We start from the raw sequence: 15,305 nt of genomic DNA, 5'->3' as shown, positions 1-15,305 counted from the left end.
CTATTGTTCCTCATCTGCTCATCATGTCTGCTTATATGACGTTTATTTTAGCTAACCTTTCTTGTCTTTTGTCTGAATTATTGTATTTTTTCTTTCAGTTTATGGGAATTGTAATGAATTGTAGGATTGTTGTTAATACGGATAACATAGTCTATATATTAATAAATATATTAAAGTAGTTAAAATATAAAACCACAAATTGTGTTAATCATAAATTAATCTTGAATAATACAGTAATAAAAATGGTATTTCATTAATTTTAATAGTTACATACAGGTACATAAGAGCTGAAATGTGTATTATTATTGTTATTAAAAGTCAGCTTTTTTCATACTGTGATCATTTAAGAATAAATATTGCTTGAGTATCATGCTGAGAACTAAGAACCGAATAGTGCTTTAAGAGAGGAACATAATCCAGGAGATAATCTCCTCAAACTCACATTACACATGTATATACACACTGACACACACACACCTCATAACCATCATTAAACTGATGAAATGTAGCCTAACCAGAGAAATAGAATGTATCATGCTGATTTAATTATGTGCATTGCTTTAAGCCTAAACAGCAAATATCCTATCGACTACACTAGTCACTACTACTACTAAACTATCCATTTTCCAAAGACGTGGAGAGCGGAAATCAGAAGGTAAAGTCTTGAGGCTCTGTCTCATCATTCTCCTCTGGTTCGTTGCTCCTTGCAGTAGGGACTTTGGCAGCACACTCTGCCTTCCTGGTGAAGGGGCGACCTGGCTGGGCCAGTGTTTGACGTGGAGGCTGCTTGCTGTGTGAAACTTGGCCCATACTCTGGGAAGGGGCACCTTCTTGTCTCTGGGTCACCAAAGCTTGCTGTCCCCTGTACTGATCACAGGATGCTACCAAAGGCTTTCCTATGTCTAGCTGTTTGCTCTCTTGCAGCCGCAGCTTGCTGCCCGTGTGGGTATAGTGTAGGTCCACCTTTATCACTAAGGATCCCTTTGGAACAGAGATAAAAAAACAGAATATAGATTTTTATTCACACTTTTAGTTAACCACTGAATAAATGATAGATCGCAAAATGTAAACCTTTCTACCATATTATTGCTTACTTTTTATTGTAAATATGAGGACGCAGAAAGTAAGCATACCTGGAGCTTTTGAAGGCCACAAAGTCTGAGGCTACAGTCAGGGTTTTCAGCAACCAAGTTGTTTAGCAAGAGAGAGTCCATTTCACCTGATCTGCCAGGACTAGAGAAGATATCCTCCATTGCCTAGACAGAGGTTTGGAATAAAATACATCAGGCAACTACAACAAAACCTATCACACCCACTTATTATTATTATAGATGGGGTGGCAGGTAGCCTAGTGGTTAGAGTGTTGGGCCAGTAACTGAAAGGTTGCTGGATTGAATCCCTGAGCTGACAAGGTAAAAATCTATCATTCTGCCCCTGAACAAGGCAGTTAACCCACTGTTCCCCGGTAGGCTGTCATTGTAAGTAAGAACTTGTTCTTAACTGACTTGCCTAGTTAAATAAAGGTTACACATACATGGTATATTGGTTTTGTGTACGGGGAAAATAATGCATTGAACCACTAGGTGTCAGTATGCTCCAAGGAGTTATCACGCCACAGAAGCAAACACTTGATAAGCGGTTGTGCACCAATTTCCTGCTCTTGTTTCTCACTTCCGCCATTTATTACAGCTAGGAACTCTATATATGGGCACAACATTCTTGTAAATGGGAAACATCATTCAATGACTGTGTAACGCTCTCGTGAAAGCCAAGAGGGCATACGCCGCATAAGGCAGAACTATGCCAATAAGTGTTCTGTGCATAAGATTTACCCTAGAGTGGGGAGGGGATGATTCTGCACTCTTGACAACCTTTGTACCTGCATGTTCTCTACATATAAAACGTTGTTCTATGAGCAATAAACGTTCAAAATTACAAAGCGTTATGCCATGTCAAGTTCAGATAAATATCTATACGACAATTTTAGCCTTGAGAGCTGTGACCATAAACTGAAATAGTTCAAACACCATTTGCAGAACCAACTCTTTTCTTAACCTTCTGTTTTCAGTTTTGTTGTGAGTGTAGCCTACAGATGAATACAATTATGTATACATTTCTAGGGTCTCACAAGGAGTTATAAAGCCCTTTCAATCAAATAATTATCTGCAGTGTCATGTGAAGTTACGCAACTAAGTCAAAATTCTTACTAGTGGGTGTTTGTTCACCACACCCTGCCCTTTACATAATGTGGCAGGTATCAACAAGTAAGTGTGAAGAGGTGACTCACAGGTGTGCTCCTCAGAGTAACAGTGCAGTCCTGGGTCCTGGGGCCAGTGGTTTTCACTGTGCCGAAGGCAACCATGACGTTAGAGAACAAGGCTGAAAAGCTGACCTCCACCTCAACTCCACAGGGGAAAATAAGCAGCTTCTGACGTGGTAGCTCTGTGTGGGATGATATCACATGGAAAGACAGTTTTAAGATACAAATCCTATGTCAGAAAGCATCTGACATAGGATGCTATCTCTTATTCTTATCCGTAGTTTTTTGAAACTGCACTGTCGGTTAGGGGTTGTAAGTAAGCATTTCACTGTTGTATTCGGCACATGTGACTAATACATTTTTATTTTATTTGATTTTATCTCTAGGAGACAGACTAGATAAGAGAATTGGCCAGGCATGTTAAATGAAAAAGTTTATTTTATCAGATGTCACCTTGTCCTTGAAAAAGGTTACAGTAGGAGTTTGTTCTTTAAAATCTGAGGCCAAAATATACATAGGGATTTTCAAGAACTTCAGTGATGACAACATTCTATTTGAATAAATAATACACGATAAGAAAGTTCCTAGGTGACAGGGGGACAACAAAAGTATATTCCCTTCTGTTATGCATACAACTGATATACTGTGAGTGAAATAAGCTTATAGTTGACTTTAAATATACAAATAAGTTCCCTGTCTGTTATCACCACAAATAAACTGCAAATTATTGAATGGTGGTGTGATGGTCATGACTCATGCTAAACCACAAAGTTTATTTTATCAGATGTCACCTTGTCCTTGAAAAAGGTTACAGTAGGAGTTTGTTCTTTAAAATCTGAGGCCAAAATATACATAGGGATTTTCAAGAACTTCAGTGATGACAACATTCTATTTGAATAAATAATACACGATAAGAAAGTTCCTAGGTGACAGGGGGACAACAAAAGTATATTCCCTTCTGTTATGCATACAACTGATATACTGTGAGTGAAATAAGCTTATAGTTGACTTTAAATATACAAATAAGTTCCCTGTCTGTTATCACCACAAATAAACTGTAAATTATTGAATGGTGGTGTGATGGTCATGACTCATGCTAAACCACACTGTTTTTAACAGCCACATCCATATCACATGCAGAACTGGAGGGGGTGTAGGGAGGAGGGAACATATTGCTATTCCTCTTTCTTGATAAGACTAGTTTAGGGCAAGAAAATTACATTACAGTATTTCATAGAAAATCACACACCATACCATTGCTAATGCATCTAAAATAAGAACAGCACTTGACATACACACAATAATTTATCAATAGTGTCTTTCGATTACCATTTTTTGTTAAAAAGGGTCTGGATTGCGGATATTGTGGTGTAAAAACTTACCGTTGGCTTGTCTCCAGCAGGCATCTCTCAGACGTAGCTCCCCAGTGTGGCCGGTGGTCCTGACCGGATCTGTTAGGGAGCGAGGCTCCTTCAGCGTGTGTTTGATCTCCACCGCCTGCTTCCCTGTGACCAGAGGGTCTCTGCCTAGATCTGAGGGACAGGGTAAATGTTAAAGGTTAGCCTATGCTGCCAAGGTAACAGCTGTTCTTAAGGAAGGTTCAATAGTAGGACTGAAATGAAAATAATAATACTATTTGACTGATGTAAAGGCTCTGAAATGTTAAACATGTGGATAATAAGAGTGAAATGTTTAGATGACAGGCATGTGTAAGGCATTGTGGGTCAGATGTGACATTTTTTACATTTTAAATGTAACCTTTATTTAACTCGGCAAGTCAGCTAACAAAAATATATTATTTACAATGAGGGCATACGGGGACAACTGAAAAGGGACAACTGATACACTGAAACCCTATTCAGGGCCCTGGATACAGGCTTACTCTTAGCCTTGCAGAGGATATGGCTTTAGTACATATTTTAAGCAAGCTGTCTTCGCCATGTTTCCATTAGAGTTGAGTGAACAGCAGTTCATCATCAACTATTTTTCCATTAATAAATAACTCGAAGACGGACATAGATCATAATTCTTCAAATGAGGTTCTGGGAACATGGTCTCATGATCTGTCACTTCAGTGAATATTATTTCCTAGACATGAATTAGCAACGGTTGTTATAAGGTCTAAAATACGATTCTGATAAATGCAACAGTTAGACAAAGTATTCCCACGCATAACAGAGAGACGAGATCATACACAAATGTAAGCAATGTTTGAAATTATTATGTTTTAGTCAAATTTTATATCTGTTTGGGCTTCTTGAGGTCAATTTGCAGTCTACAAATTATTTGTAATTATGTTCCGTTCCCCCGACCATGAGCTCAAGAGACAAATCGGCCACACGGCAGAATCTAGTTGATGATCCCTGCAGTACAAAACGTCACCTTTTATTCAAGGGTATTTTCATACATATCTGTTTTACCGTGTAGAAATTAATGCACTTTATGTATCTAGTCCCCCCATAAGTATTTGAACAAATTCACTTAGAATATTAAATTAAGTCAAACGTTTAGTATTTGGTTCCATATTCCTAGCATGCATTGACTACCTCAAGCTTGTGACTCCACAAACTTGTTGGCTGCATTTACAGGTTGTTTTGGTTGTGTTTTGGATTATGTTGTGCCCAATAGAAATTAATGGTAAATAATATATTGGAGTCACTTTTATTGTGAAGTCACTTTTATTGTAAATATGAATAGAATATGCTTCTCAACACTTCTATATTAATGTGGATGCTACCATGATTACTGATATCCATGAATGAATGAAAGTTACAATGCACAAAGATCACGCCCCCAAAACTCACCATTACCAATAACAGGGGAGGTTAGCGATTTTGGGGGTATGATATTTATTTCTCTGTAACGTTCTAACTCATCATTATTCACGATTCATTCATGATTACACTTTCAGAAATGTAGCTGTAAACCTGAAATAAAATGTATTGAGTCACGTTTGTTTTCACAATGTCCCAGTGAGTAACGGTGCAGTAAATATATCTATCATGTAAGCCGTGAGCTTCTGTGCCAAGATCCGACCGTTACAGCCACTGGCAATTCATCAGTCAACCAAAGCAGTACTTTACCACCACCTCCTTGGATGGGCTGTGTTAAGTTATGCAGGATCACTGGAGCTGGAGCTGATTGACCACAGGAGAGCAGTGTAGGGGGGTACACACACACACGCCAGAGCAGCTGTCTTTAACTCTACTGCTCTCAGGTTTCCTGCTGTGCTCCGACCAACAGTGTGAATTTCCAGAGAATGCGGTCACATGCTAATGCAGCTCTGTCCCACAAAGTCATGTTACCAGAGAGACCCATCAAACATGTTGCAGGTTTTCAAGCATTTCGCTACACCCGCAATAACATCTGCTAAACATGTGTATGTGACCAATAAAATGTTATTTTATTTAAGGTTTTGGTTTTTCCAATTATGTTTTGAGGTTGGACTTTAGCACGTATAGATCGTTAGCACGTAGGGGGCGCTGAGTGGTGTCACCTCGTTACTCAGTATGTGTTACACCTGTTCTGGTTTCCGTTTCGTTAGTGGGAAGGTGTTTCACCTGTGCTGGCCCAGGTGCTATTCAAGAGTGGCTGACCCAGTGCTCCAATTGTCTTGAGAGATGTGGAGGGTCAACACCTTAAGTTGGTGTGGATATAGAAAAGCGTTCCTTTGTCTGATTTTGTTTTGCGCCACCTTTCTGGTTTGATTCCTGTCTTTAAGTTTGGTGTGGGTCTTTCTTTTGTTTGCCTCTTGGGCAAATTTATTGTGCGCTCATGGTGGGTGTCTTTTAGGTTCCAGTTGTTGTTGCTAGTCAACTTTCAGTGGACACCCCCATGAGTGTCTTTCAGAACCCCTCATAAAACCCATCTGTTTTGGTTGTTGGTCAGCAACTCTTTGTTAGTTCCCGCTTTGAGTGACACTTTGATTTCATGCTGGGGAATGTAACAAACAATAAAACAAGCAGCCCTCCAAGCGCAGCCCACTGCTACCTGCTGCACCAGTGGGAGTAGTTAGTGATGGAGAAACGTTAAAGGCCCAGTGCAGTCAAAAATGTGATTTACCTGTGTTTTATATATATTTCCACACTGAGGTTGGAATAATACTGTGAAAATGATGATAATGCCCTTTTAGTGTAAGAGCTGTTTGAAAAGACCACCTGAAATTTCATCCTGTGTTGGTGGGATGGAGTTTTGGCCTGCCTGGTTACATCACCAGGTGGTAAATGAGTTAATAGACCAATAAAGAGTTCCAAACCTCTCTTCCAATAACAGCTAGTTTTCAGTTTTCCCCTCCCCACTCAGACCACTCCCAGACAGTCCAAGCTAAATTCTTGCTTGAGAAATAGAACTTTGCTAAGAATTTTTTGTTATTTTCTTAAACCATTTAATTGAAAACAATCACAGTAAGGAAATGAATTGTTAAGCAGAAATTATTTGAGATTGAGATAAAAACAGCTGCATTGAACCTTTAGGATGTGAAAATGTCTGTGCTCCATCCAACAACAGCTTTCACACTGACCCTGTTTACAGACATTACTGTGCATCTCATATAGAGGAGCTATAGAACCAAGAGTCACCTAAGAAGACAATGTTATTCTGCTCTCATTAGCAGGGAATTTAGTCTTTCTTGGGTAATATCTAGTATTTTTTGGTCAAAAGAAATACAGGGGTTTCCCATATGAGTCATGGATTGGTGTTAACAGTATGTCAAAACATCCATCCTGAAATTCCAAAGTCACACACACTGAGGGAAGTACTATAAGCAAAGCCACTGTCATACTATAAGAGCAGAGCCTATCATACAATAACACTGACCCTCAGAGACCTGCTCCAGGACGTGAGTGACCTTCTCCGGCTGCAGAATGTGCTTGTTCAGGTACTTGGTGAAGATCCCAGTGCTCTTCCCTCCGTCCTGCACCTCATACGCCTCTGCATCTTCACATCTTTTAAGGCAGCAGGAGGTCATTTAGATTTCAGGTCATGAATGAACACTCATAAAATAAGTTGTTACATACACAAAAAATACATACGTGGCATATCCATACACTGTGTTTCCCATGGGTACCAAGGGCCTGATTTCAGAAGCTATGCAATCTTGGTTGTACCTTAAAATACAAATATACAACTTAACACGAATATACAACTTAACACCTGTTTTAGTCCTTCCACAATCATAATACTGTTTGTACAAAAGTTGGACAAGATGTAGAGCAACAAACAGTAACATGTGGTGTCCATCAGGAGGCCTACCATGTTCTGCAGGTGTCTAGTAAGACCACACTCAATGCAGTCCGTCTCTCCTGCATCATGCGCATGACCCTCTGTACACAGACACAGTTCTCTGGAAGGTAGGGCTGTGGAGCATCTATGGCCACCAGGTAGTTCCTCCCTGAACGTTCATACCCATGACCAGCATAGTAGAACAGGGCTGTAGGGGATAGCATAACGTTACTAAATTACTATTTAGAGTTAGTTACCATCGATCACTGTTACTTCATCAGATGAACACAGGAAAGAAAAGTCTCTCATAGGTGTAAAATAGTAAATTCAGAGCACAAGATGAGTACACTGAGTGTACAAAACATTATGAACACCTGCTCCATGACATAGACTGACCAGGTGAATGCTATGATCCCTTATCGATGTCACTTGTTAAATCCACTTCAATCAGTGTAGATGAAGCTTTGAATCACTTGAGACATGGATTGTGAATGGGCAATAAAAATATATTTAAGTGCCTTTGAGCAGGGTATGGTAGTAGGTGCAAGGTGCATGGTATACAGTCTGTCAAGAACTGCAACGTTGCTGGGTTTTTCATGCTCAACAGTTTCCCGTGTGTATCAAGAATGGTCCACCACCCATAGGACATCCAGCCAACCAACTTGACACAACTGTGGGAAACATTGGAGTCAACACGGGCCAGCATCCCTGTGGAACGCTTTCGAAACCTTGTAGAATCCATACCCCGACAAATTGAGGCTGTTCTGAGCGCAAAAGGATGTGCAACCCAATATTAGGAAGGTGTTCCCAATGTTTTGTACACTCAGTGTATACTCCAGTTCAGAGCGAGGTAGAGATAAGGAAGAAGAAAGGGTGAAACTGCACATGAAAAAGGTCAGGAGTTTTCAGAGCAGTGAAAGTAGGACGTAGTAGAGTAGCTACATGTTTCATACTCTTTATGCATCTGTCAAACAAGGCTCCATGTTTTAGCCGGTTTCATTTCATCAAAGATATACTGTGTAGAATATCACACAACACTGACCCTATCCTCAATCAACAAGCCATTATGTTGCTTGCTTTCTAGGTATTATGTCCAGCGGAAACAGGTAAACTGTGCAGGTCCTAAAAGCTCATAGAAAGCCAGGTTGCTACTTTTTAGATTGTTTTTTAGTTTCACATTAAGCTGACCTCGTTTTCTATAACAGCCAACAACACACACACGTGGACTATTAGATGAGGCAGAAAGTTATACATTCTTAAAAATGCTTACATACCAAATAAAATGTCATGTGTATGGCTCAGTGCCTGTAATAACAGTGTGAACATTTATTTATTTGACTAAAATATAAAAGGGAGATAAACTGACAGTTTGCTGGGTTGCTAAAAGCCCTTTACAGGCGCTAAATAATTCTGTAAAGTAGAAGTATCACAGGCCTTTAGAAACGGCTATACATAGCAAGGCTTTTCACACCAAACACTACAGACCCATGCTTCTCCTTTCCACCTCTTATCTGCCTGCTAAACCACACTCACACCAAGCTACTAATAAGATCTCAAAACAGCAGCATAGAATTATGAACTGTGACCTCAACAAGTTCAACGGAAAATAGCAGAATAAGTTCAAAGGGAACTTAACCAGACTACGAAGTCTGATTTCCACTTAACATATACTTTTTTTTATACATTTACACCTATTTTTCTGAGACGGGGAATAGTATTACTCTCATCGTTAGCTTTTTAGAGTCTCTGAAAAAAACTCAATTCAAAATACATTTTCCATTGTAATGTAACCACCAGAATACTGTACAGTGTTAAACTCACCATACACGCCCCTGTCAAGCAGAAGAATGAACTTGTCAATGGCTGCCAGCATCTCCTCCCTGGTGAGGTCCAGAAGAGACACCACTCTGAAGCCCAGCTGCTGCAGCAGGTTGGCCAGCTCATGGACATCCATAGTGGGGGCCATCAGGTCCGGGTGGTGGGAGTAGTTGAGGTTACCAATAAGCAGGGCCACTTTGTCAGTCGCTGAACGGAAAGACCATAGTGGAATTAGTAATTGGGGTTAATTTACTGTACAACAAGAACAGCTAATTAAACTGTAGAAACATGAAACTGCATGCAGTACCAGTCAAAAGTTTGGACACACCTACTCATTCCAGGGTTTTCTTTATTTTGACTATTTTCTACATTGTAGAATAATAGTGAACACATCAAAACTATGAAATAACACATATGAAATCATGTAGTAACCAAAAAAGTGTTAAACAAATTTGAGATTTTTCAAAGTAGCCACCCTTTGCCTTGATGACAGCTTTGCATACTCTTGGCATTCTCTCAACCAGCTTCACCTGGAATGCTTTTCCAACAGTCTTGAAGGAGTTCCCACATATGCTGAGCACTTGTTGGCTGCTTTTCCTTCACTCTACAGTTCAACTCATCCCAAACCATCACAATTGGGTTGAGGTCGGGTGATTGTGGAGACCAGGTCATCTGATGCAGCACTCCATCACTATCCTTCTTGGTCAAATAGCCCTTACACAGCCTGGAGGTGTGTTGAGTCATTGTCCTGTTGAAGAAGAAATGATAGTCCCACTAAGCGCAAAGCAGATAGAATGGCGTATCGCTGCAGAATGCTGTGGTTGCCATGCTGGTTAAGTGTGCCTTGAATTCTAAATAAGTCACTGACAATGTCACCAGCAAAGCACCTTCACACCTCCTCCTCCATGCTTCACAGTGGGAACCACACATGCAGAGATCATCCGTTCACCTACTCTGCGTCTCACAAAGACATGGCGGTTGGAACCAAAAATCTCAAATTGGGACTCATCAGACCAAACAACAGATTTCCACCGGTCTAATGTCCATTGCTCATGTTTCTTGGCCCAAGCAAGTCTCTTCTTATTATTGGTGTCCTTTAGTAGTGGTTTCTTTGCAGCAATTCGACCATGAAGGTCTGATTCACGCAGTCTCCTCTGAACAGTTGATATTGAGATGACCCTGTTACTTAAAGTCTGTGAAGCATTTATTTGGGCAGCAATTTCTGAGGCTGGTAACTCTAATGAACTTGTCCTCTGCAGCAGAGGTAACTCTGGGTCTTCCTTTCCTGTGGCGGTCCTCATGAGAGCCAGTTTCATCATAGTGCTAGATGGAAGAAACTTTCAAAGTTCTTGACATTTTCCCGGATTGACTGACCTTCATGTCTTAAAGTAATGATGCACTGTCATTTCTCTTTGCTTATTTGAGCTGTTCTTGCCATAATATGGTCTTTGTATTTTACCAAATAGTGCTATCTTCTGTATACCAGCCCTACATTGTCACAACACAACTGATTGGCTCAAACGAATTAAGGAGGAAGAAATTCACCTGTTAAATTAAATGCATTCCAGCTGACTACCTCATGAAGCTGGTTGAGCGACTGCCAAGAGTGTGCAAAGCTGTCATCAAGGTAAAGGGTGGCAACTTTAACACTTTTTTGTTACTGCATGATTCCATGATGTTATTTCATAGTTTTGATGTCTTCACTATTATTCTACAATGTAGAAAATAGTAAAATAAAGAAAAACCCTGGAATGAGTAGTATGTGTGTCAACTTTTGATTGGTACTGTATATCCGAAAATACTGCTACAACAGTTCCCCTCTTCAATGAGGAAATGCTCAAACTGCATTCTAAAAATTACAAATACTTTATTTACACTAATACTTTATTTACACCGAGCCATACCTGTGAGTTTTGGAGCTGTGACTTTGAGTTGATTAGATGGCTCTGAACGAAATGGAAAAAAGAAAGAAAAACAAAGGTTGAAATCAGTGCATAACTTCACACATCACACTTCAATCTGTCAATCAAACACAACAAACAAGATCAAAAGCAATATGAGTGTGTTAAAGGCCTCCGTTATACTTCAGACTGGTTGAGACAAAATGTAGAAAACACATTCAAATGCAAAAGGGGAACCTACATCCAAAGGCTAGTTTCATTTCAAGTAATTTAGATGTTGTCTATACAACCCTGCCCACTGTTGAGAGCCTGACAACTTCCTACCATTTCTGTCTTTAACAAAGGGAAAGTACCTTAAATCCTCAACAGAATGGAAAGACCCACTTGATAGTTTTGTACAAAGGTACTGGGAGACATGTGCAGAAATCGAAATATTCACAGCTATTCCACTAGCTCATTGAAAAGTGCGGAATTACTTTACAGTGAATTATGTGATAGACTTCATCAGGGAAAATAGAAAATGCTAATAGTAAAGCTCATGCCACTGAACAAATAACTGTTGCTATTGTTTTGTCATGTGCTACTATGAAGGACTTTTGGGTTTCATATTCACTATATCTATATATAATTAAAGATACACATTCACAAAAGGTAGACTCCATAATTTTACAACATCATTCACAGTGGGGTGACTTCCTACAAACAACAACATTCCTTCCTAATTATTTGCAAAGATGCCCTTCGAGCTCTATCATATTTCTATTTACCTATATCAACATCAGCTGGCTCTGTCCATCTTTCTTCTTCAACATTGGACACAGAGCAGAGATATGTTCCTCTATCATCTGCCTCTGCATTATGTATCTACAAGGGACACAAACACATTCCCATTAATGTTTGCCTCTACTCATGCACATAAGACTATTCTAGAAAACAAACCTTATGTTAAATATTAACCAAGTTCTTCTAAATTTCAATGTTTACATAGGACTACTGAAGCACTATTGGCTCTCGGCCAGATCAAATGTCAAGACAGAGTAAATACGATGACCTCATTGCAGGAGTAATTAAACACTGGAGTTACCTGCAATGTGTCAGTGGTTTTGCCCAACAGAGGATGTCCATTTCTGTACCACTGGTAGTGTGGGATGGGAATGCCAAAGGCAGAGCAGCTGAGGGTGAGTCTCTGCCCCTGTCTGACAGTCTGGGGTGCAGGGTGTACGGCGATATGTAGCTCCCCTCGCCAGGCTACTGGGAGACCTAAAGAATTAAAAATGCAATATTAATACATTCTATGCAAAATAGTGCTCTGCATTGATCAAAGGAGTTTTAAACATCTGCATTGCAAACATATTACCTTATAACTAGTAACTAATATAGACGATTCATATACCTGGTTTAGCAATGTCCGGGACCTTTACTTTGACCCATTCACTGAACACACAGTTGCAGAACTGGTCATTCACTCGGCAAATGTAGAGCTGAGACCTCTGGGCTGTGACAGTCAGATCTGCTCTGGTTGCACCAAATACCTAAAAAAACATTAGCCATTTCATTGGTTATACACTGTGTTACTCTACGAATTGACAACATAATACAGTGTCAGACAATAATTACAAAAATCCTCCACAACCACATACCTCCTCTTCATCAGATTTGAACCACTGGTAGTTGAGGATACCTGTACCCTCTGCTCTCACACTCAGATTCACCTGATAGTTCAGTGGTACACTCACAGAAACAGGATGCTGCACAATGACAAGGTCTGAAAATGGAAAGTGATAACATTATATTACAGAATTGTTATTAAAAAATTATGTCAGTGTACTGATCAAAGATCACGGAACATAGTTGATTTGCAAAATAAATTGGGGAAATTCACACCTCTGATCATGTTTTTCATCACTTCAGTGTGGAATAGGAGCTTCTAAACCTCAACTATAGTCGGTTCTGGTCATTCCTGCACTGTGCTGCCTGTAAGATGTGAAAAAAAGACAAAATATGGGCATCAAACTGGGTATCAACCAACACAAACCAAGAAGCAGCCAAAAATCACAGGAACACGTGGAGATGATGTGTGATAAGTGCCATGACTATGTTTGTGGACACAATGGAACAAATGTGCATTGGCAAGTGTGACTAGCAGATTTCTCCCCACTTCCCATTTTACAACTGTGCATGTGACAATCACCATAAGACAATTCATCTATTTCCAGAGAAATAGAGACTGATAGGCTAGCATCTTTGCAACACAATCTGTTCTGGCCGGCCAAATCTGGACAGTTGTCCATCATCATCTTCCTGAAAATTGCTTATTACAGAGTAGTAACTATTATATGCTACTATCAATATGCTGTACAGTTCTACAGTTTAATGGCTGTAAAATTAGACCTGAACAATGTCCTCTACTAGTCTACAGTTCAAAATTGTGACTGTTAGTTATATGGTATACTACTTGACCAATAAGAATGTCCTGACGCACACATTAGTAGCCTATAAACTCAGGTGAATCACCACCACACATTCCTGTCTGCACACTCATCCCATAATGTGCTGTGTTGTTTCAGCTCTTGAAAAGCAAGAAGGCACATTAATATGTTATACAATTATTAGTGTTTGATCATATATTATTGTCATAGAAAAAAATCACTAGGCCTATGTTAATTGTTGTAATTGTGAGAGGTATTCTTACATTAAATGAAATATAGAAGTCTTTGGTAAACACGAAGGGGAACAATCAGAACAAACACGCAAATAGTATGATTATAGAAAAAGTGATCCAACACATTTCTATGGCTAGAGAGTGTTATTGTGTAGGCTACCTGTATCAATGTTTTGTACATACCTGAACTGCGACCAAACACCATATAAATGCCACACTGTAAGAGCATTCATTCGACTGCCTCAAACAAACTACAGTCGAGAATTTAACTAATCGAGAATCCTCAAAACTTTATCTCAATAAAAAAATAAAAGGACATCCTTTTTTCCCGGAACAATGATACCCGCCCTTTACCGTAGTTGATGTAGTATATGAGCCCTATTTTATAAAATATCTTATGAAATGCAATACTAACGCAATTCAATTAGGGAAATAATTACCCACAACGAGATCAACAGTCACACGTGGACAACAATAACATAGAACAGACATCTAAAAGATTGATTCATTTTGACTTCACTTTTGAAGTCTCTCAAAATGCTCAACAATGCTCCCGCCTTCTCACTTTTGAAATAAATAGGCTTATTACGTTATATGAAACGTATTTCGGTTTTATGAAATTACTCTTGTGCTTATTAGTTTAAATTGTGATTGAATTAAATAGCAATACAGTTCATGTATTTTATGTAATACCTCACTTTGCTAGTAGTCCTCTGTGCTTAGTGTGTAAAGGTAACCTAAGCAGGCAATGGAAAATGAAGCAATGTGATCAGATGGATGAATTTACAACCCACAGTCTCAAGGGTGTTTTGGAAGAACTCTTTAGTGGTAGGCAGTATCAAATGGGGGCTGCCCCTGGGTAAGAACCAAGCACTGACAAAAAGTATCTCTGGATGCACAACATATTAGTGTTTTGCAACAAGTCTGCCACCAACACAGTGTCCCACCGAAATATGAGTCTATACTCACTGCTGTCAACATGTTAAAAGGTTGTATGTTTAACATGACCTTGCTTGGTCAACTATGATAGTGTATAATGATCTGATATCTCTTGTGATATTTATTTGACATACTTTCTTCCAATTTGGGAATTTATAGATTTTTCCTCGGAGTACCTTTAGCCTTCTCTTGTTGAATATATGTCTGAAGGCTAGCTTGGGAAAATGTGATGTGCACTTGCGGCTATTTGTAGGCCTGCTATAAATAGGGTCCTGATGGCACCACAAGTATGCCTATGATTGACAATTGCATTCAGAGTTTTGCTGCTGGGAATCAGGCTCCAAAGGACACTGAAAAGCCTATAAATGGTAAGTTCACAATATTATACACTTTTCTTTCAACCAAGAAGTGTTTGAGTTCAATGTTCACCTCTGAATTGTAAAATAATGTCTAAGGATTATGTTTGACTCCTAAAAACCCTTGTAGAGCCTGATAGCAGTTCCTA

The 15,305-nt window shown here is 39.4% G+C and overlaps 1 protein-coding gene across 1 annotated transcript; it reads right to left on the bottom strand.

Moving 5' to 3' along the window:
- Positions 1–243: 243 nt before the first annotated feature.
- On the bottom strand, positions 244–14,171 carry malt3 (MALT paracaspase 3). Its single transcript, XM_039017560.1, has 15 exons — positions 14,045–14,171; positions 13,084–13,173; positions 12,840–12,964; positions 12,593–12,731; positions 12,284–12,459; positions 11,967–12,063; positions 11,203–11,244; positions 9,302–9,505; positions 7,511–7,688; positions 7,291–7,365; positions 7,076–7,203; positions 3,643–3,792; positions 2,288–2,442; positions 1,134–1,256; positions 244–981 (listed from the first exon to the last, which is right to left on the bottom strand). The coding sequence occupies exons 2-15, from the start codon at positions 13,100–13,102 to the stop codon at positions 649–651; spliced, it is 1,944 nt and encodes a 647-aa protein (XP_038873488.1). The 5' UTR covers positions 13,103–13,173; positions 14,045–14,171; the 3' UTR covers positions 244–648.
- Positions 14,172–15,305: the final 1,134 nt, after the last annotated feature.

Source organism: Salvelinus namaycush, chromosome 21 (assembly GCF_016432855.1).
Source record: "Salvelinus namaycush isolate Seneca chromosome 21, SaNama_1.0, whole genome shotgun sequence".
Taxonomy (NCBI): domain Eukaryota; kingdom Metazoa; phylum Chordata; class Actinopteri; order Salmoniformes; family Salmonidae; genus Salvelinus; species Salvelinus namaycush.
This window is presented reverse-complemented; position numbering and strand designations above follow the sequence as displayed.

Bases quoted from the DNA above. Each gene is read 5' to 3' on its own strand.
- malt3 (XM_039017560.1), bottom strand. The intron at 9,506-11,202 runs GTATGGCTCGGT...CTTTCCGTTCAG, and splicing joins CACAGCTCCAAAACTCACAG to CGACTGACAAAGTGGCCCTG. The intron at 1,257-2,287 runs GTGAGTCACCTC...ACCTCTGTCTAG, and splicing joins TTACTCTGAGGAGCACACCT to GCAATGGAGGATATCTTCTC.